The following is a 23,390-nucleotide window of genomic DNA, read 5'->3' as shown; positions in this document are numbered from 1 at the left end:
ATGTTTAGTTCACTTGATTAATGCCAAGTATTACATGAACCAAAAATCAATAAGGTAAGGCCAGGCTCAGAGGCGCACACCCACTGTATTCCCAGCTACTCAGGGAAGCCGAAAAGTGGGAGAAACACTTGAGCCCAGGAGTTCCATTCCAGCCTGGGCAACATAGGGAAACCCGGAATGGGAGAAAAGAGAAGACTCAAGTATGAAAAGGGGCATATTTTTCTGACTGAGGAATGAATTTTATGATAAGACAAAAGAGATATAATATTTATATTCAGAACACTCCTAGAAAATCTAGGATATAGAGTTAAAATATGAAATGATATTTTTATTAAGTATTGATCTAAACTTAAAGCCATATAGATAAATTTCATAATTACAAAGGATCCTCAAGGCTAGTAGATAAGTACTGCTCCAGAAATACACACTAGAGGTATGCTGGAACCTTATCAGCTCCTCTGATAATGATTACTTGCCTTGCTTACCTTTCTGTCAAACCCAGTTCACATGAAGGCTAAAGAGACCCTACTAATCTGAATAAACCACTGTTTTACCAACAGATTCTTTGTAATTTGGTAGAAACTCACCCGAAAATCAACATACTTAAGCTCTACTCTTGATATAATGAGGTAACAAGGAAAAAAAAAAGGTTTTAAGTCCCATCAATATAAAAGCCTTAAAAGTGACATATGCAAAAATAAAATTAGACTTCATGAAAAAGAAGCAAAAAAGGCAGATTAAGCCAGTAGTAATCTCACAACAGATCTCTTTGGTTAGCTAAATGATAACAAAAGAAAATCAACAGTGTATATGAGCCAGGTATGGTGATGCACACCTGTAATCCTAGCAGCCTGGGAAGCTAGAGACAGGACAATCACAAGTTCAAAGCCAGCCTCAGCAATTTAGCGACATCCCAAACAACTTAGCAAGACCCTGTCTCAAAATAAAAAATTTAAAAAGAGCTGGAGATTTGGCTTAATGGTTAGCACCTCTGGGTTCAATCCCTGGTACCAAAAAAAGAGTATACATTAAAGTTCATGCATTTATTTTTTGTTGTTGTTGTTTGCTAAATTGCTAGATCCATAAACACAAACACTAAGGCCACAGGAATATTCTGGAGAGAAACAAATGAGTAATACAAGCACTTGAAATATTACCATTTTCCTTCTTTTTAATTAAATGCACTTTGTCTTTAAGGGAATAATAGCTTTTTCATATTAGCAAATCATGACTGTTACTATCCAGGGAAAAGAAACTTTTTAAATGAAATAATAGGGGGAGGGGTATCACAGGCATTCTCCCAGAAATAAATGTAGTTCACATATGACAGCTCCAGAGAATTTATATATGGAGTGAGTTTCTATGATAAGTTAAGTGTGTGTGCCTGATACAAGCTGAATGTCTGACCTCATGAATATTTTTTCAACTACTTATTACAACAATTAGAATATATGTAATTTTTTTAAATGTATTTCATAGGAAGTTGAGATATTTTAAAGAATAAAATGTCATATGGCCTCAAAAAAGATTCCTTTTTCTCTCCTTTTTTGCTGGTTTTCCTGCAAATGAATATGAATATGAATTAAAATCCAGTTTCTTCCTAAGTACATTCCAAATTCTGGGTTCTTAGAGTTTAAGTAATAGGAAAAGATTCTGCACTATCAATATGGAAAATAAATTCATTAAATGTTCCTCTTTTTAAAATGTTGCAGTACTGGGGATTAAGCTCAGAGAAACTTTACCACTAAGCCACAGCCCTTCTTATTTTTTATTTTGAGACGAGGTCTCACTAGGTTGCTCAGTCTGGCCTTTCACCTTCAATCCTCCTGCCTTGGCCTCCCGAGACTCTGGGATTATAGGTATGGGACAACATGCTCAGCTAATGTTCCATTTTCAAATTCCTTAAACAGCCAAAGTGGTCTTTTTGAAACAGAGATCATTTCATTTCCCTTATAGGATAAAAACTTAAAATCCTCAAAATGGGACTTAAAGTCTCGAATGAACTTGACCCTTCTTATATTACTCTTAGCCCCTATGATTGTTAATGCTATAGTTCCTTGATGACATGTAACTTTGCCTACTGCAAAGTTTTTACAAGTCATCATTCCCTTTTCTTGGCTGGATGGCTTAAAAATGAGTTCTGCAGAGATGTCTTCCCCAATACCTTTCCCACAATTTAAATCAAATCACTCACTTAAAGTCCATTATAGCAGTTTTCAAAGTGTGAACTGTGAATTATTGATATTCCCCAAGGACCTCTGAAGTAGTAGTACACAAAACTAAAACAATTTTCATAATAATACAAGGAAGATATCTGCTTTTTCCATTGTGTTGGCATTTGCCCTTATGGTACAAAAATGAGAATGCATATTTTTTAAAATGAAGATAGATAAAGCTGCATATTAGGAAGTTGGTCAGGATAATCAAATCTATGTATTATAAGTCTTGTTTTTCACCTTTACTTCACACTAACTTTTTAAAATATTTTTTAGTTGTACATGGACACAATACCTTTATTTATTTATTTTTATGTGGTGCTGAGGATCAAAACCCAGGGCCTCACACATGCGAGTCAAGTGCTCTACCACTGAGCCACAACCTCAGCCCCACTACCCATTAATTTTTTAAAGTCAGTTTCACTTAATTTCATTAAAAATCTTGAGCCTTAAAAACCCATTTTAAGGGCTGGGGTTGTGGCTCAGCAGTAGAGTGCTCGCCTCGCATGAGTGCGGCCCTGGGTTCGATCCTCAGCACCACATAAAAATAAATAAATAAAATAAAGGTATTGTGTCCATGTACAACTAAAATATAAATTTAAAAAAATCTTAATACTCTACATAATACAATGCATTCAATTTTTGGTGGGAAATGCATAAAGCATTTCAGCTGCATATGTAAATAAATCTCAGGGAAAACATGTGTGTGAAAATGACCTGTGAACTAAACTAGATTTTTTTTTTTTCCCAAAAAAATCTTTACTTAAAAAAACTTATTGTACAGTTGGGCATGGTGGTACATTCCTATAACCAAAAGAGTCCAACTATGACCATCAGTTATTAATTTTACACTTAGATCTGAGATTTTAATGATCCAGAATTCCATTATTATATGCTAATTACATTAATTTGATCACACCCTTTATCTTCTTCTTTGTTCTTTGCTCTCTTCCCTCTATCCTCCTTCCTTTTCCTTCCATTCTAATTTTCCACCAATTTACTTAATTCATGCTTTCCATTTCTACCAACATAGACTCTATACTTCTCAACATGTTCCTAAAGCAAATCCGATAATGAGGGATCTCTCTAGCACAAGATATCAGCAATAAAAATTCTGCCAAATACAGAAATGTTTGGGGAAAAGCTGTTATTTAAATTAACCTTGGTTATATCTGGCTTATAGTCCCAGATCAAATTACAGAATCCTCTAAAAATCTTCTCAATTTAATTTCTATTTGTTCTCATTCATGAATAAATTAGTTAAGATTGTATGTATTAAACATGTATCAAGTAATATTTGTTAAAGATATTCCTCAAAAACATAAATGAAGCAAGCAAGACTAAGCAAAAGATCATGTGGAAATATTTACTAATAAAAATTTGTAAATTTATTTTCAACAAATTTAAGAAAAGTGCAAAGCCCTTGGTTCAATTTGAATCATCTTTGTAAATTGTTATAGTTTTAAAATTGTTACTGAATGACTTATTTTTATTGACAGGAGAAGGTACTTGAAATATTTTAGAATCTGACAATGAATTTCTATGGTATTTGAAGTATAATAACTCTTGAGGATTCAACAAGGGCTTTTTAAAATTTTTTATTTAAATAAAAAAATGGCAGAGTACACCACATAAAAATTTAAAAGAGCAGTGTTTTTGAAAATTTGAACAAATTGCTCGAAAGCAAAGGAGCATGCTATAGGTGATCACTGCAAACTCAAAAGCTGGTATGCATGTCGTCTTTCAGTGACTATGCTCTATCTCTAGTGTCACAGGCTTGCCTAAAGATCAACATTTGACAGAATTAAAATGATCATTTTTATCTGTTAACATAAAACTAGCTGGTACATCTCACATTACAGACTGGAGCCTCATACTGGGCCATGGAGTAAGTTAACTACTTAAATAAAATACTAGTCAGTAAATTAAGAAATTTGAGTGCAATCTAGAGTAGAAACTTTTGGAAGTTCAAAAGCATCCTTTTTTTTCTTAATATTTTTAAATTGTAGATGGACACAATACCTTTGTGTTATTTATTTTTATGTGATGCTGAGGATCGAACCCAAGCCTCACATGTGCTAGGCAAGCACTACTGAGCCACAAGCCCAGCCCCACAAGCTTCTTATTTTAAAATATACTACTTAATCTCAACTTCCCAGAAACTATTTCTTTTATTTGTTCTTTTTAGATACACATGACAGCAGAGTGTATTTTGACATATGATACATACATGGAGTATAACGTATTGTAATTAGGCCCAAAAAGTTTGGTAAAAAGCTAATTACAGCCAGACACAGTAGTAAATACCTGTAATCCCAGCTATTTGAGAGGCTAAGGCAGCAGGATCACAAGTTCAAGGCCAGTCTAGGCATATTAGTGAGATTTGGTCTCAAAATAAAAAATAAAAAAGGAAGGGGAATGGTTGGAGATATGGCTCAATGGTAAAGTGATTGTCTAGCATGCATGAGGCCTGGGTTCAATCCCCAACAACCAATAAAAAGGGAGTGGGGGTTGTGGTTGTGGTTGTGGCTCAGAGGTACAGCACTCGCCTACCAAGAGTGAAGCACTGGGTTCGAGCCTCAGCACCACCTAAAAATAAGATATTGTGTCTACCTATAACTAAAAATAAATAAATAAATATTTTTAAAGGGGGGGGGCGGGGGGGGGAAGGGTCCTGGGAATGGTAAAGCACTCTTGGGGTCAATCCCTAGTATAGGATGAGTAGGAACCTAATTTGAAAGCCCTTGTTGAATCATCAAGAGTTATTATACTTCAAATACCACAGAAATTCACTGTGAGATTCTAAAATATATCAAGTACCTTCTCCTATCAATAAAAAATGAGTCATTCAGTAACAATTTTAAAACTGTAACAATTTACAAAGATGATTCAAATTGAACTAAGGGCTTTGCATTTTTTTTTAAATGTTTACCTCCAGATTTTCAAAGAAAAATAACCAAAATATTAGCCACCATGCATGCCTGTATTCCTAGCAGCTCAGGAAGCTGAAGCAGGAGGATCGTGAATTCAAAGCCAGCTTCAGCAACTAAGCGAGACCCTATCTCTAAATAAGATATTTTTAAAAGGCCTGGGAATGTGGCAGTGGTTAAGTGGCTCTGGGTTCAATCCCCAGTCCCAAAAATAAGAGAAAGAGAGAGAAAAGAAAAGAACCAAAATACTTAATTTTCTAATAGTTTCATAATAAAACATTTTACCAACCAAAGACAAATGTTCAGAGAAAGAAAAAGAGTACTAAAGAGTATTAAAGATTTCCTAATCTATGTAAGATATAATAATATTCATAAAAAGTCAAATTTCTAATTGAGAGGATAACAATAAGGAAGATGAAAAACAAATGGTTTCTAAGACACAACAATTATTATATAATTCCCAAAATTCACCCACTTAAAACTACATTACTTACGTAATAGATGGATCCACTTGTTTGTAAGCATGGGCAGCACAAGATCCACAGTACGTATATCCTGCATGGCTACAAAATAAAATGATTGCTTAAATTTAATGATCAGGTTCATAATCAAGATATTCCGAAAGAAAAGCTTTACAAAGAAATGTAATAACTAAACATAAAAGAATTAAGTGCATAGATTAAAGAGCAATGTAGTTAACAATGCAACCTCTAGAAGATAATAGAACACATATCTGGTCTACACTGTATAGCAATTTTAAAGTTTAAATATATTCTTTAAATTTTTTGGCCTAAAGGACAATTAAATTTATAGACATTCAAGGCTTACTTAAAATTGCTAATTTAACACTATTAACATATGAGTTTTTTATATTCCTCTACAGCAACATTGGCAGACTATTACAAAACAATGGTAAGACCCAAGGATAAATTAAACCAAACCAAAACAAATACCTGCAACTACCATAATTCTCTCTGTTTTTAACGATAAGGAATTGACTTGACCCTATATGTATTAGGTCTCTCATTTTCTTTCAATACTACTCTTCCCTTTCACCTGGTTTCAACATTTAACCAGTTCTCCTATCACCAACAGAATGACTTTTCCCTGACCTCATTTTTCTTTCTTGACTCATTCTGGGTATGTAAGTCTACAGTCACTTTCCTTAGTGCTTACTTCCTAGTATGTTGCCAGTGATATGTTGGTAAATGTTTTAAAAACTGGCTCTACAGGAAAAATACTGCATACATACTCATTTATTATAAAATTTTACTGTGTGTGCATGTGTGTGTGTGTGTGTGTGTGTGTGTGTGTGTGTTTTCCACCTGGCTCTTCTTTCTGGTCTATCTCAAACCCCAAGGACATCTCAGATTTTGGTCTATCTCAAACCTCAAGGACATCTCATCATTTCAACACTGCTTTGCTTTCTGTTACCACTCATTCCATCTACTATGGTTTAGATCTTGAGTATCCTCCAAAGGTTCATGCTTTAAGAGGCTTGGTTCCCAACTTGATGCTACTGTTAGGCAATAGAAACTTTGGAGGGTGGGACCTAGTAGGAGTTCTTCAAATCAATAGGGATATGCCCTCAAAAGGGGTCACGGAATCCTGGTCTCTTCTTTCTCTCTTTTGCTTCCCAGCCATGAAGTGAGCAGTTTTGGTCTGCTACATGTTCCCACAGTATAATTCCTCATCAAAGACCTAAAAGCAACAACACCAATTAATCATGAACTGAAATCTCTAAAACTGTGACCCAAAATGAACCTTTTCTTTTCATAATTGATTATACCAGTTATTTGCTAGTGTTAACAGAAAGTTGACTAACACACCAACCTCCATTTCATAAACCACCTTACAGAAGTTAGTTCCTACTTGTCACTCTTAAATTTAAGGACCAACCTTAACTTTAACCTTAACTTTCTAGTACGAGTTTCTTTCAGTATTGCATCTTATTCCTTAACCATCCAGAAAGGCTTCTTAGAAACAGTGAATTCTTGAAGTATAGAAAGGATAAAAACAGTAGAAGGGTAAGAACATGAAGGAAGAGCATACAAGCTGAAAGAAGAACATAAGCAAATGTCCACATGCATGATATAGATGAGAAAACACAAGACTGGCCCGAATAATGCTAAGCTGGAATCAAGCAGAGGAACATGGCCTTGATAAAACAAAATACTGGGGGAAAAAAAAATACTGTGCACTCTTGAGTAGAAAAGTGACAAAGTGAAATTATTACTAGTCTACTACTGAAAAGCATTTGCACAAAAGATAGATTAAAAGCAAGAGGTGTTTTAAAAAAACACTTACACACACATACACAAAACCTCCTTTGGAAATTGTGGCAATGATATATATAGCAAAGCGTGAAGTACCAATGCCATGCCAGTGGGAAATGAGAAATGAATGCTCCATAGTTTAAAAAATAAAAGAAAAACATCTTAGTGACCAAGTATGGGGGAAGATGATGAAAAAGAGGACGATTATGACAATAATAGCAATAATATTTACTAAATGCTATTAGTAAGGTACTAAGGTACTATTATTCAGGTACTTTTATGTACTTCAAAGTATTAAGTCATTGAAATCCTCATATCAATACTCATGAGATAGAAATTATCATTTTTCTCATTTACAGATAAAGAAATTAAAAGCAGGGAGATTAAGAAACTTACTGTAAAACACATGGTATATTTCCAAGCCAGGATTTAAGATCAAACAGTAGTGTTCTAGAACCCATGCTTTTCACTACCATAAGAGACCATTACATGTTTGAAGGAAAAGGGGAAGGGACCTACCGAGAAGGAAAAGCAATAAGCCTGAAAACTGAAAGAAAATTAACAGAATCATATACTCTCTAAGACTGCAGAAAAGGACAAAAGTTTTAAAACACAATTAACTGTGTTAAATAATGTTTTATAATGGAAGTCACATATCATAGTTTCAGTCCTTTCTGAAGTTGAAGGCTTAGAAGTCTTACGAAAGTAAAGAGAAAATAGTTGCAGGGAGAGAAGAAGCAACTTGAACTGGTCTTACGTGGACAGAAAAATACACTGCACAGTGCTATTTTAAAATCAATCATTGAGTCTGCCATCCCTCTTACGCTCCCACCATGAAGAACTCAACTACATGAAAGGAGGATCACAATCAAGAGATTCCTAATACTTTTTTTTTTTAAAAGAGAGAAGAGAGAGAGAGAATTTTTTAATATTTATTTTTCAGTTTTCGGTGGACACAACATCTTTATTTATTTTTATGTGGTGCTGAGGATTGAACCCAGTGCCCCGTGCATGCCAGGTGAGCGCGTTACCGCTTGAGCCACATCCCCTCTAATACTTTCTTTTTATCCTGGCCCAGATACATGGTAATGAAGAAAGCCAGAGTACTAACCATAGAATCTCACTACCACTACTTCCACCTTCAGTACTACTACTTTAGTACTGCTACTAGTTCTGCTACCTATCTATCGATGATAGATAGAATCTATCATTCTACATATATATGGAAACAAAAGTTAACCAACAAAGATCACTTATAGTAAAGGACACTTTGCTCAAGAAATTAGGTAAAGTTTTTTCTTTTATGCACTATAGCCAGAAGAACCATAAAAATCTGACCACTAAAGAATATTCAAATATGCATATAAAGTATGTCCTACTGAGTTTTTTGAAAACTTTTAAAGCCCTAATACAAAGTCCATATGTTGGTTCTTCCATGTCACTCTAGTTCCCTAACAACTTCTCCTGAAGGCAAATGTGAAATTACACTTTAATACCTATGATTTTTAACTATGCTAAATCATGCCTCTGAAAAACTGATCTACTTTTAATAAGGAGTGAGTCTGCTTCTCCCTTTACTCCTACACAGCAGAGCCTTTACAGCAAGCAGGTCCAGCTACTGACCTACGAGAATTTCCATTTCTCCCACATAGCTACAGTTGAATGTAGAAGCAGTGCCATGAGGCCATCGTCCACTGTGAAGAGCAGGATGTACTCTGCTAAGTCACTTCATGCCATCTTGTAAAACAGTACTTTTGCCATAAGCTACACCATCTTAAGTTTAAGTGCTGGGGTGGAATGACTATTTAAAAAAAAAAAAATTCATCACCTTCCTAGCACAACCATAAGGTATAAACAGATAAATACATTAATCATGCTAATAAAAATGACCACCCATGAACTTATCAAATTAATCATAAGCACATGGATGCATGGACATGTCATTTCTATCAGAAAAACCAGGCCTATGAGCTTACAGAACATGCCAGACCACCAAATTATGCAACCCCCTCAACTTTAGACCCATGAAAGTAGGGGCATGCCCAGACTGGACACAATAGCATCCTGACCCCATCACCTAGTCACTCATGACCATTCTTGCCCAGGAAAACCGCCACAATGACAAGCCTCCTAATCTCTGTCCTCAGGTTTTAGCAGAGTATGGTTTCTCCTGCCTATGATGATCATACAAGTCCTATTCCAAGATGACATCTCAAGTGGTTACTCCAAGTATCCACTATGAAACTGCCAAATGCCTACACCTTAACCTAGAATAAGTTCTTGTACTTTGACAGCACTGTGTCATTAATAAGTTCTTCCAATTGGTTGGCTGGTAGGTTCATAGTCTTATCTGACCACCTAAAGTGACTCCTTGCATTTTTATCTGCTTTCTGCCTTTGCCCTCAGTTCAGCCTTCTAAATTCATGTAGCTGCCTTAAATCTTTCTTAGCCTTCCTGTAACCTAAATATATATATATATATACACACACACACACACACACATACATACACATACACAACACACACACACATAAATATAAATATAAATGTGCAATTATAAAATTGTGTAAAGTCTAATGTGTGATTTGAGTAGTATAGATATTAGAAATTAAGACTGGAGCTAGGTGTGGTGGTGTACACCTGTAATCCCAGCAATTTGAGAGGCTGAAGCAGGACAGTCTCAGCAACTTAGTGAGACCTTGTCTCCAAAGAAAAAATTTTAAAAAGGACTGGAAATGTAGCTCAGTAGTAAAGCACCCCTCAAGTTCAAGCAAGAACCTGTGATTGCCTGGCCTATGATTACCAACTAACCCACAAATATTCAGTGAATTGCCATAAATGAAAATGATATAACCTGTAAATGTATTGTTATTCAACAAATTCTGACATTGTGGAAAGACACAATGTGTTGTTCTATGTCAATGACACAGCACGTTCATGACATCCATGATCATTCACTGGTTTAGTGATGGTTTCCCAAACAGCAATCTAGACATGTACAGATCATTTAAAATCCTTCCTCAGGAAAACTACCAAATACTACATGACATAGACTTTAACTTGTTTGCTCTTAGTCATTTAAGTTCCTAAGTGAATAATATAAACTGATAATACCAAAACTCTCCCACACATTCTATGTATACCTTTTATCAAAAAGCGTATAAGAGGTTAGGGATATAGATCAGTAGAAAAATTGTCTAGCTTATATGAAAACCTAGGATTATTCCCCAGCACTATAAAAGAAAAAGAAACAGGAGGAAAAAAAAAAAAAAGAAGAGGAGGAGGAAGACACAGGATAGCAAATAATAAAGAACAATTTAATTAGAATCCAACAAATTCAGGTTCTAGTAGTCTTAGTTCTACTTAATAGAAACAAAAATGCAATAACAAAAATTAGGCTATGAAATGAGAATATTAGAACAGATGAAATGAAAAGATCTCAAAACTGTAAGATCCACTGTAGCTAGGTATAATTTTAAAAGCTAGAAACTAAAATTATGAAACTTCTCTGAATAGATGAGATCACCTTGATTAACATAGAGCCCTAAACAGTTTGCAGAAGTAGCAGTTTCCATATTCTCTCTTTCAATTTTATTTTGCTGTACCTATTCTTTTATTATTTTTCTTTCATAAGCACTCCAATGGCCCTCAAGATTTCTGCTTGAACAAAAAATATTAGAAGTAATAGCATCTTCAAAAATGTCCCATGTTATGGGGCTCAGCAGTAGAGCACTCACCTAGCATGTGCGAGACACTGAGTTTGATCCTTAGCAACACATAAAAATAAATAAAATAAAGGTATTGTGTCCAACTACAACTAAAAAAAAAAATTTTAAATGTCCAAGTTAGATAGATAGTCATTATTCAGAATATTTTATTTTTACAAAATAGAATCTCACAAACATTAAGTAAACTATAATATGGCCTAAAAAATGTTATTAAAGTTATTAAGTAAAAAAAGTAACAATAATGTTGCATATCTAGATTTTTTTTTAACTATAAGAATATAGGATTTGAGATACTGACATGAATATCATACCACCTGGTATAAGCAAAGATTAGAGATGTGTATCCCCAGAAAGTAACTTGTGCCACTGTACCCAACTGCCAGTAACTTAATAAGCTATGAAGAAGGGCTGTTGCCAGGGTATGATGGGACTCCTAGGATCCCTAGGATTCACACTATTTGGGAGCATTGTAGAGAATACCCCATTGTGTACCTTCAGTCTTAAAATATATAATTTATGAAGGTTCACTGACTCAAGATGTTTGGTGGTAGAATACTACAGGTATGCTTCACTATATTTAAACTAGTCTTCTATATAAATATCTTTAAGCTTTTACATTAACTAGTATTTATATTAAAATTAATATATAGAGAGAGGCACAGTGGTGCACACTTATAGTCCTAGCTACTCAGGAGGCTGAGTCAGTGCATCACTTGAGCTCAGGAATTCAAGATCAGCTTGGGCAACATAGCAAGACCCTGTTTAAACAAGAATAGGTTAAAAAAAAAAATTCAATAATGAAAACTACACAATGAAAAAGTATTCTCCCCCTACCACCGCACCCCAATACTACTCCCATGAGGTTAACTTCTAACAATAATGGTATGAGGAGAACTTCACTATTCATATTTATGTTTTATGTAAAAAATAATTTCATCATGTTAATAATACTAATTACCTGACTATATTTCTGTATTTTTATTTTCAGTAAGTGTTTTAGGCAACACATACCTACACAGCTCCCTTCTAAGTATTCTCATATATTCCTACATAGTGCAAGCAAAGAGATTAGCATTAAGGTTTCTGATCATCATGAAAGAAAGGTTTTAGAAACCTCTAATTGTTAAGATCATTTCAATATATATCCCTGGAGTAAGTACTATTTACTGTATCTCAAAATAAGTAAGGCAGTTCTAAATTCAACCATAATTTTTTTTTTTTTTTTTTTTTAGAGAGAGAGAGAGAGAATTTTTTTTAATATTTATTTTTCAGTTTTCGGCGGACACAACATCTTTGTTTGCATGTGGTGCTGAGGATCGAACCTGGGCTGCACACATGCCAGGCGAGCGCACTACCGCTTGAGCCACATCCCCAGTCCCTAGGATAATTTTTTGATCAAATTAATTTCTTTTAAATCCTCCAAATATGGCTACCTATATGTCATAGAGATTAGAAATCATTAAGATATATCAGCAGTCAGTTTATGGGTCAATATTTATTCTTTAATGTCAGTTATTCTACTTAATCTACACCAATACAGCACTAAGCAGTAGGTTTAAGCACTTTTTAAAAGTGTGTTATTTTCACACAGCCTAGACTCTGAGGGGGGTTTGTTTGTTTGCTTGTTTTCCTTAAGGATCCCGTGATACAATTTTTGCCTGAAAAGGTAAAAGATCTAAGAAAGGATAGCCCTGTAGTGCTAGAATTTATCAAGTTTAAAGTATACTTTGGATAAACTTGATTTAAAATGAAAGCAGAACCTCCAAAATAAGCTTTCTATTCACTATATGGGCATATTCTTATAAAGACCTACTCAAGCTACATAACAATAAAATATTTATTGTAGCGTTTCTACTTCCATAAAAGGGGGTAACTCTGGAAAATAAAATAATTACTTTGGGAAATCTTAAGGAGATAAAACAATGGCCATATTTAAAGTTTTCATAAATTGATAAACTATAAACTGCCTACTCAGCACTACTTGAAAAAAAAAAAAAAGCTGCCTATACATTGCACAAACCAAACTACTAAGTCACTGTATCATAGAAACTTATACACCAAAGTGGAAAAAAAAAAAAAAAACTTTGAATATTCATTTCACAAATCAATATATTTGTAACTTAGGCTAAAAAAACTTCATTTCCCAGGTCACTGCCAATGATTTCAATTTAAAATTAATTACAAAAAAGAAACAAGTCTAGCTGTTTTTCATGAATAACCTCAACTTAATTATGTATTGATTCAACTCAGTTCCCACATTTAGACCAAGTCTTAACTAAAAAGGTAGCATTCCATAACAGTCAAATATCAGCAAAGTAATGGCATAAGAACAGAATCTACTTCATGAGTTTCTACAACGAGATAAACATTAGCTGGGTGTAGTGACACACAACTATAGTCCCAGCTACTCGGGAGGCTAAGGCAGGAGGATTGCAAGTTCAAGGCCAACATGGGCAACTTGGCTAGGCCCTGTCTCAAAATAAAAATTTTAAAAGGGAGAATCTGCTAATAGAGCACTTGCCTGATATGTTCAAGGCCCTGAGTTTAATCCCCAGTACTCCCAGAGAGAGAGAGAGAGAGAGAGAGAGAGAAAGCATTATTAATCTATCATTTCTCATTTAATCAAGGACCCCATTTATGCCAACTTCCCCTCATATCCTTGCATCACTTTTTCTTTCTCTATTGAATCATTCATCAACATTATGAACACTTTAAAATCTCCCAGCTGAGCCCACAAAAATCTCCCAACTGAGTTCTAGCATAGTGGTGCACACCTGTAATCTCAGGGACTTGGAAAGCTGAAGCAGGAGGAGCTCAAATCTGAGACCAGCATCAACAACTTAGTGAGACCCTGTTTCAGAATAAAAAGAGTTAGGGATATGGCTTATTGGTAGAATGCCCCCTGGGTTCAGTCTCCAATAATTCTCCCTGATACATTCTCAAACAGTTATTCTCCTATTTCCAATTTACAGCAAAATTCACCCTTCATCTCTCATTCTTTCCTGAACCCACTCCAATTAGCTTTCATTCTTACCACTCTAAAGAAATTGTTCAAGGTCACCAGTAATCTCCACATGGTCAAATCCATTTATCAATTCTCATCAGTCCTCATTGTACTTGACCTACTATAGGCAGCATTTAAAAGACTTGATCTCGGGCTGGGGATGTGGCTCAAGTAGTAGCGCGCTCGCCTGGCATGCGCTGGGCACTGGGTTCGATCCTCAGCACCACAAAAAAATAAAATAAAGATGTCGTATCCACCGAAAACTAAAAAATAAATATTAAAAAAGCCTTGATCTCTTTCTATTCCTTGACACATTTTTCATCTATTCACCTCCTGGAGATACCACACACTCCTGGTTTTACTCTTTCCTCACTGCTCTTCCTTCGGGGTCTCCTGACCTCTAAAATGGTGACTTGGATGAGGGGGTTAGTCCATTTCTTTTGCCTATCTTTATTTTATGCCTGAAGCAACCACACTCTGCTTAGACTTTAGGAGTATAAAGAAACAAAATCAGTATTTCTATTTCAATCAAGGCCCTTCTTCTCTGTACTCCAGATTCATATACCCATTCCTTACTTGAAATCTCCACTTCAATATCTAATGGACATCTCAACAATAACAACATCAAAACCAAACCCTAGATTTTATATAATCCCTTCAAAATCTACTCCATCTTTCCACTTGTCTTACCCTTATTTTTTAGTTATAGTTGGATATTCAGAGGCATAGTGGTGCACAACTGTAGCCCTAGTTTCCAAAACTTGAGTCATCTTTGACTCCTCTTTTGTGTTGGTCCAACATTCTAAATATATCTGTAATACACTGCTTCTCCTCACCTCCACCTCTAGCCCCCCAGTCAAAGCCATTTCTGTCCTATTGTAATAAGCCTCCTGAATTGGACTCCCTGTTCTCACACATTATGTCTACAAAGCAGCAAGACTAATTCTTCTCAAACCTAAATCAGATCACGTCATTCTACTGCTCAAAGCTTGTCATGACTGCATTATCATTCAGAATACAAACCAAAGTCCTAGGACAATCTCAAAGTCTCTTCATGATCTAGCCCCTTGCTGCCTATCTCATGTATACTCTTCCCTTTGTACAGGCAGAGTATCTCTTACTTATCTCATGCTTGGGACCAGAATTGTTTCTGATTCTTTCAAATTTGAGGAAATTTGCATATGCATGATAAAATATTTTAGAGGTGAGCTCCAAGCCTCAATATGAAATTCATGTATGTCTTATACACACTTTATACACATAGGCTGAAGGGTTTTGTTTTATTTGCAGTACTAAGAACTGAACCCAGGACCCACATGTGCTAAGCAAGTCCACATGTGCTAACCAAGTGTTCTACCACCAACTTGTTTTTTTGTTGTTGTTGTGGGGGTTTTTTGTTTTGGGGTTTTTGTTTGTTTTTGCTTTTTTGCTTTTGGAAGAGTTTAAATTTGGGGGGGTCAAGCTAAATTGTTAAGGCTGGCCTCTAACTTGCAATCCCCCTTGCCTCAGCCTCCCAATTAGCTGAGATTACAGGGATGTACTACCACACCCAACTCTAAAGGTAACTTTATACAATATTTTCAGCATGCCTGTGTCTTCACAACTCGATGCATGAGGTCAAAGTTTTTCTTTGGTGGCATTACATCAGGGGTCAAGAGTTTCAGATTTTGGATTTTAGATTTCTGGATTAGGGATGTTCGACTGGACATGCTTCTTCAACTATAATGACAGCCTGCTTTCCCTTAAACACACTAAACACACTCCTCTCCTGCCTTAGAGCATTGGTGCTTGCTTCAAGGGATACTTCTCCCAGGTATATGCACAACTTGTCCACTCATATCATTCAAAGTCAAAAGTTACCGTATCAAGGAGCCTTTTTTTTTTCTTTTTTCTTCCATCTATGTAAAATAGCAACTCCCTATATACACTGTCACTCTGAACCCTCTTATTTGCTTTACTAATCTTCTTAGCACCCACCAGAACCCAACATAGAATAAAATTATCATACTGTTTTCTGCTTATCTTTCCCAAGTACTGACACATAAGGACCACAAGAATACAACACTTTTTTTTGAGGGGTGGGGGGAGTCCTGGGGATTGAATTCAGGGGTACTCAACCACTGAGCCACATTCCCAGCCTTATTTTGTATTTTATTTAGAGACAGGATCTCACTGATTTGCTTAGTGCCTCTCCATTGCTGAGGCTAGCTTTCATCCTCCTGCCTCCACATCCTGAGCCGCTGAGATTACAGGCATGCGTCACCGCGCCCAGCTAATAATACAATTTTGATTTATTCAAAAAGCAGCACTAGGATAAGCAACTAGAATTTAGTCTGTTACATAGTTGCTGAATGACTAAGTCACAGCAAGTCATTTTGCTAAAAATTATTAAAAGATCCACTCATTTAATTTTTTTAATTAAATTTAACTTAATTGCTGGGTTTCACCCCCAGCACAGCCCAAAAAAAAGTCACTCTTATTACCAGAAATAAATTTTGAAATTACTGCATTTAAGGAATAAAGCAACTAATTCCTTTACTTTTTTAGTTTATATGAAAATCAGAGGAATTGTGAAAAATATAATATCTTCAATTTATGTTATAGATACTCATTTTTTATTAATAATAGACATGAAAAGTGTTGAATAAAGACCCTTTAAAACTTACGGTGCAATAATGGCTCTAGCAGGTCTTTTTGTCGACTGTACTTGTGAGAGCCAACCTTCTAGCTGTGCATTCAGCTGCGGTCCTATAAAAACACAAAGAGTAAAATTGGAGTCAGCAAAGCAAGGTCCTACAGATAACCACGCATGGCACAAAGCCCTGTCTGAATCTATACAGTAGGAAAATACCTTAGTGGGCAGTGGGATCACCAGTCTGGATGCTAACGTTTGAATTTACCAATTGCAAGGTCTCCAGCAAGCCACATAGGTATTGATTAAACAAAATTTGTTTTTATCTATTTACTATTTACAACTATCTTTATTTCAGAGCAACAACAATGTGATTTACAATTTGAGGTGATATTTAATCAAAATAGAACAGAAAGCAGAAGACTAACTACATAAAGAAAAAATAATTAACTGAAATATATTTTAGAGTATCAAAACCTGCATTTAGTTGGTCACTGAAATGATACCTACAGAAGCATTACTCCCACACTCACGAATCTTTTCTTCCATCCCATTTCAACACTTACTCCCATGATCAGATTATTAACTAATAACTACACAATCTCAAAAATCTCAATTTCAAACATCTCATTATCTTTCCTTCCTCTCTTTCCAGTTCATTCCCAGAAATCTGTTGACTCTAACAGATCCTACAACTTTCTTCATCCTCTTATGTTTTCACTTCTGACCTAGTCTGAGACTTGATAACCTATCTCTGTACTCATTCCTTAATCTATAGCCTCACAGCTTTGTTCTCATCTCCCTCATAGTCAAAAAATAATTTAAAATCAACTTTCCACTAAATACAGTACTCCTACCTGAACAATGAGACTGAAGCAAGAAACACAATAATATAATTTTTTTTTGGTATGTTTGTTTATTTTTGTGATGCTGAAGATTAAACCCAGGGTCTCACACATGCTAGGCACACACTCCACCACTAGATTACATTCCCAGTTCTATAACTTTAAAATTATAACCAGAAATTTCAGTCAACCCCTAGCAATGCTCGTTAATCATATCACATGAACTTAGTTAATTTGCTCTCTCATTTTTAAGATGAAGAATTATAAACCAGGTGTGGTAGTGACTTCCTATAAGCCCAAAAACTAGGAGAAGCCCAAGTTGGAGGACTGTCTGGGGAACTTTCCAAGACACTGTCTCAAAATAAAATTTAAATAAACTGGACGAGGCAGCATACTTTTAATCCCAGAGACTCAAGAGGCTGAGGCAGAAAGAACATCAGTTTGAGGTTAGCCTCTGTAATTTAGACGCTGTCTCAAAGTAAAAAGGGCTGGGGATGTAGCTCAGAAATAGTTGGCTCCTAGGTTCAATTCCCAGTACCACACAAACTCAAAAAAGAGAGAGAATGAATTATAGATTCTTCTTTCACCCTCAGCCTCAAATACCTCCTTCTTCATCCCTTTCTCAGTGTCAGGAGATAAGTTTTTCATTTTGTGAAGGCAAAACAATTAAATGTAAGATAGCCAACCATTTTTATTTGCCTAAAACTTGCCCACTTTTAGCACTTGAAATACTGCTTCTTAGAAAATCTCTCAATCCTAAACAAACCTGGGTTATTAATGACCCTCAATTCAAAAATAACCTCTTCATCTACAGCCACTTACTCTGTTTTCCCTCTTGTTTCAATTTCAACAAATTGCCCTTGCTCCTATCAAAAGCCAAACACATTCCCTACACACTGAATTCCACTGTTTTTCTTACTAAGAATTCTGCTCCCATAACTGTTCCTAGTCTCCTGCATCAACCTTGTCCTTTTGTCCTTGATCATTATCACTAGAATGCAAATATACAATACCAGCATTGATCAATTTCCCTTCAACTACCACCCATTTCTTTGGCCCCCTTTAAAATAAATTTCTTTGAAGGGATGTCCTTATCTCCTTTCCCCGCTCCCCACCCATTTTGTTTTAAAATTTTTAAGAAATGTGCTGTCCAGCTGAACCCAAACTTTTGGGCTCAAGTAATCCTTCTGTATCAGCCTTTCTAGTAGCTGGGGCTACAAGCACATGTCACACATGTCACTGCACTAGGATTTCTTTTTTAAATTTTAACCATTAAATATTTAAACATTACAAATGAATCTAGATAATAGTATAACAAGCACCCAAGTACTCACTGCCCAAATTAATTAAATCTTAACATTCTATCTTATTAAGATCTTGTTCCATTAAGAAATAAAAGTACTATTGGCTAATTTCGTTTTTGCATCCCTCCACAGAGGTAAACCACTTTCTGACTTTGGTGTTTATCATTCCATTATACTTTTACTGCACATGTATCCATAAATAATATGTGGTATTTTTTCTGCATGTTTTTAAACATCATAAATATAACATATAATCCATCTACAACTTTAAAAACTCAATAATATTTTTAAAATTATTCAAGCTGATACACATGTAGTTCAAGGTCATTTGTTTTCAATGTTATATAGTATGATTTATTGTAAGAAATACACCAAAATTTATCTCTTTACTCTTCTTTCCCCAGATACTTTGGTTGTTTCCAACATTTCATTGAATAGACAATACTACAAGTAGTGTTAAATTTCTCTAGGACCTATCTAGAGTATAAACACTAGCACAGAAGATATGCACATCTTTAAATCTACTAGAATTTTCCCACAAATAAAAATTTTAAATATGAAGCTTAACTCTTTGTATACTTTCCCTACCACCCCCTTTTCTTACAGCATTTTTTTTAATTTATTGGTTCTTTTTAGTTTTATATGACACCAGGATCCATTTTGATATAATTATATAAGCACGGAGTGTATCTTATTCTAGTTAACAGTCTCATTCTTAGGGATGTGCATGATGGTGAGATTCATTGTGTTGTTTTCATATGTGTACATGGGAAATTTTTGTCAGACTCATTCTACTGTTTTTCACCTTGGAGCATTTTCTTTCTTTTCTTTTCTTTCCCTTTCTCTTCTTTCCCTCCCTCCCTCCCTCTCCCCCCCTCCTTCTTTCTTTCTTTCTCTGGGTGCACTTAACCACTGAGTCCCATCCCCAGCCCTTTTCTATATTTTATTTAAAGACAGGAACCCAATGAGTTGCTTAGGACCTCTGCTAAATTGCTGAGACTGACTTTGAACTTGTGACTCTCCTGCCTCAGCCTCCCACTGGGACTACAGGTGGGCACAACCATACCTGAGAGCATTTTCTTTATGACACTTTTGAGTTCTTTCTGGGGCCCTTAGAGAGGTATGTATATCTGTTTAAAAGCTAAGTGAGCCTTCAGAGCCTTCAGCCAGCAACCCAGGATTGTTTCTCAAGAATCTACTAGCCATTTCTTTTAAATGAGATCAAGGAGGATGATGCTCTCTAGCTTCCAGTTTCTGTGGAAGTATAGAGACCTAAGGGGCAGGCCACCTTGCTTCAAGTTGCAAAATTTCCTATCATAAAGATCATTTTCCTGGGCTGGGGCTGTAGCTTGGTGGCAGAGCACTTGCCTAGCATGTGTGAGGCACTGGGTTCCATCCTCAGCACCACCTAAAAATAAATAAATAAAAATAAAGGCATTCTGTCCATCTATAACTAGAAAAAAATTTTTAAAAGATCATTTTACTTAGGATAAAAGTCAATTAGTTAGTCACCCCAATTATCAAGTGAATTTAACATGAACTGTGACAAATGGTTTTATCCAGTCCTCTTGAGTATAACTGTTTATTCTGAGAACATGTATGTAATGGGTCATTATCTGCTTGGCTATATATAAGAGTGAACTTTCTCTTGGTCTTTGAAATCTTTTAGCAGACTGCCTATGATGCACATCACATTCCAGTTTAATGCTTATTCAATAATAAATTGTTTCCTTTCTCTTCTACTTTTGAAGAGAGATTTTATAAGGTAGGCAAGAGACTTTGGTTTTAATTTTATTTCTCCAACATAAGTAATATTAAGTTCCCATTTTCCTTCACCCTTACCATTATTTCAAACTTTCAGAAATTTCTTTTTTTTTTAATTTTTTTTTTATTTAATTTTTAGCTTTTTGCGGACACAACATCTTTGTTTGTATGTGGTGCTGAGGCTCGAACCTGGGCCGCACGCATGCCAGGCAAGCGTGCTACCACTTGAGCCACATCCCCAGCCCCAGAAATTTATTTCTTTATAATTTGTATGTCACTAATATCCACTGAGATTAAGCATATTCTTTTTAAATATTTTTAGTTGTAGGTGGACATAATATCTTTATTTTATTTATTTTTCTGTGGTGCTAAGGATCAAACCCAATGCCTCACATGTGCTAGGCAAGCACTTTATCACTGAGCTATAACCCCAGCCCCAGATTAAGCATATTCTAATTTGGAATTTCTTCTGAATATATTAAGGTCTATAAGAATAAACAAGGACTGGGGTTGTGGCTTAGCGGTAGAGTGCTCGCTAGCACATGAGAGACCCTGGGTTCGATCCTCAGCACCACATAAAAAATAAATAAATAAAATGAAGGTATTGTGTCCAACTACAACTAAAAAATAAAATATTTAAAAATAATAATAATAAATGAGATAGGGCTGGGCTGGTTCTCAGTAGTAGCGCACTTGCTAGGCATATGTGAGGCACTGGGTTCGATTCTAAGCACAGCATATAAATAAATAAAATAAAGATCTATCAAGAACTTAAAAAATAAAATTTTTTTTTAAAAAATAAGATAAGTTTACAATGGACAGTTCACTTTATAAGTTGCCAAAGTACAAAAAGAGACTGACCCTGCGTTTAAATGATTACTTTATCCTAAAATTTTAATTTAGTAAGTTACCAAAAAATCGTACATTATATTAACCCAGGGAAGTCCATGAACTATAGTCGCATTATGAAAACCTAACTCACTACAATGTTCTGTTATTTTTCACTGTAAGGCAGACCAACTGAAATTCATTAAGCACAAGCATTTGGAAACTTCCCACTACAACAGTTTTTGAGAATCTTACCGACTACAACTATCTCATCTAATTTTTAAAATAAATAAAAAGGAAGGCTGAATATGTAGTACAGTGGTAGAATGTCTGTTTAGCATTCACAAATCCCTGAGTTCAGTCTCCTCTACCATTAAAAATAAATAAATACATAAATATCAACAAAAATAAATAAGAAGTTCTGGGGATAAACCCAATGGTAAAGTACATGCTTAGCATGTACCTGGCCCTGGATTTGATGCCCAGTATACTCAGAATAAACAAACAAATGACAATTTAGCAGATTTCCCCAAATCCTTTTTCTCATTCCCGATGCCTTACAACGACATTTAATATGTGTATTTAAAATAGATTGCCATACTATTTACAAAACTAGTATCTTATTTTTAAGTATACCCTGAGGGATATTGTTTTGTTTTTAACGTATCTGATATAGTGTTCCTCACACAGGACAAAAACATGCCCTTGGTACTACATCCTACGGAACGCAAGAAATGGCATAGTAAGTCTGACCCAGAACCCATTCAGAAGAGTACTATCTCAACATACACACATAATAATAATAATAATATAATAATAACAAATAACACTTGCTGTAAAGAACATTGCTCTTCTTGATATACATTTCAAAGGTTGGCTAAATCAAAATATCTTGGATTCCTTATCCATTCATTTCTTTAAACATTTTCATTGTATTTTTACTGTTATTTTCATTGTAAGGCAGACCAACTGAAATTCATTAAGCACAGAGACAGGAACCCAATGAGTTGCTTAGGACCTCTGCTAAATTGCTGAGACTGACTTTGAACTCGTGATTCTCCTGCTTCAGCCTCAAGCTATAATTCTATAGTTCAGAATACAACCACACAGAACAATTAATTATCCCAGGGAAGAGGCTTCAGTGTGTACCAACCAACTCTTAGATTTCCCCAATTGCAAGTCTTCACTTTTCTGCTTACTCACAGACTCTCAAATACCAATTCTACTGTCATCACACCTAAAAGGGTGGCAAATTTGGAGCAGATCGTTTACAAAACGATAATCCAAAAATTGAGTTAGCCAGATCCATGTGAGACTCCGCTAATTTGAATTCTCTATATATACAATTTCCTTCCCCTATCAAACAATGTCCCTACAAATCCCTTGTTAACTCCTAAAGTTATCATATCTAAAGTATTTTTAAAATCAAAGCATTGATTTTTATTTGCTTTTTTCTTTTTTGGGGGGTACTGGGGATTGAACTCAGGGGCACTATGCCACTGAGCCACATCCCCAGCCCTATTTTGTATTTTATTCAGAGACAGGGTCTCACTGAGTTGCTTAGCACTCACTTTTGCTGAGGCTGACTTTGAACTCCCGACCCTTCTGTCTCAGCCTCCTCAGCCTCTGGGATTACAGGCATGTGCCACCACACCCGGCTTTATTTGCTAGATTTTTCATTTTTGAAAAAGCATGTTCTGTATAGAAAACTTGGGAAATGCAGAATGGAAAAGGGAAGACCATTATCACATATTTACAAAAATCATCAAAATTAATATCTCCTAAATTTCCTTCTAGTATTTAAAGGGATATACAATTCTATGCCTATTTTTATACCTATAGCATAACATAAACATTTTCCTA

General features: G+C 35.3%; 1 protein-coding gene across 1 annotated transcript in view; it reads right to left on the bottom strand.

The window, feature by feature from the left end:
• Memo1 (mediator of cell motility 1) overlaps positions 1-23,390 on the bottom strand; it is a 125,194-nt gene that overhangs the window by 51,426 nt on the left and 50,378 nt on the right. Inside the window, 2 exon segments of the mRNA XM_048804949.1 lie at positions 5,641-5,709; positions 16,821-17,050. Coding sequence (XP_048660906.1) covers positions 5,641-5,709; positions 16,821-17,050 — 299 coding nt within the window.

This window comes from Marmota marmota, unplaced genomic scaffold, assembly GCF_001458135.2.
Source record: "Marmota marmota marmota unplaced genomic scaffold, marMar, whole genome shotgun sequence".
Taxonomy (NCBI): Eukaryota; Metazoa; Chordata; class Mammalia; order Rodentia; family Sciuridae; genus Marmota; species Marmota marmota.
Note: the sequence above shows the minus strand (reverse complement) of the source record. Positions and strands in the feature narration are given on the sequence as shown.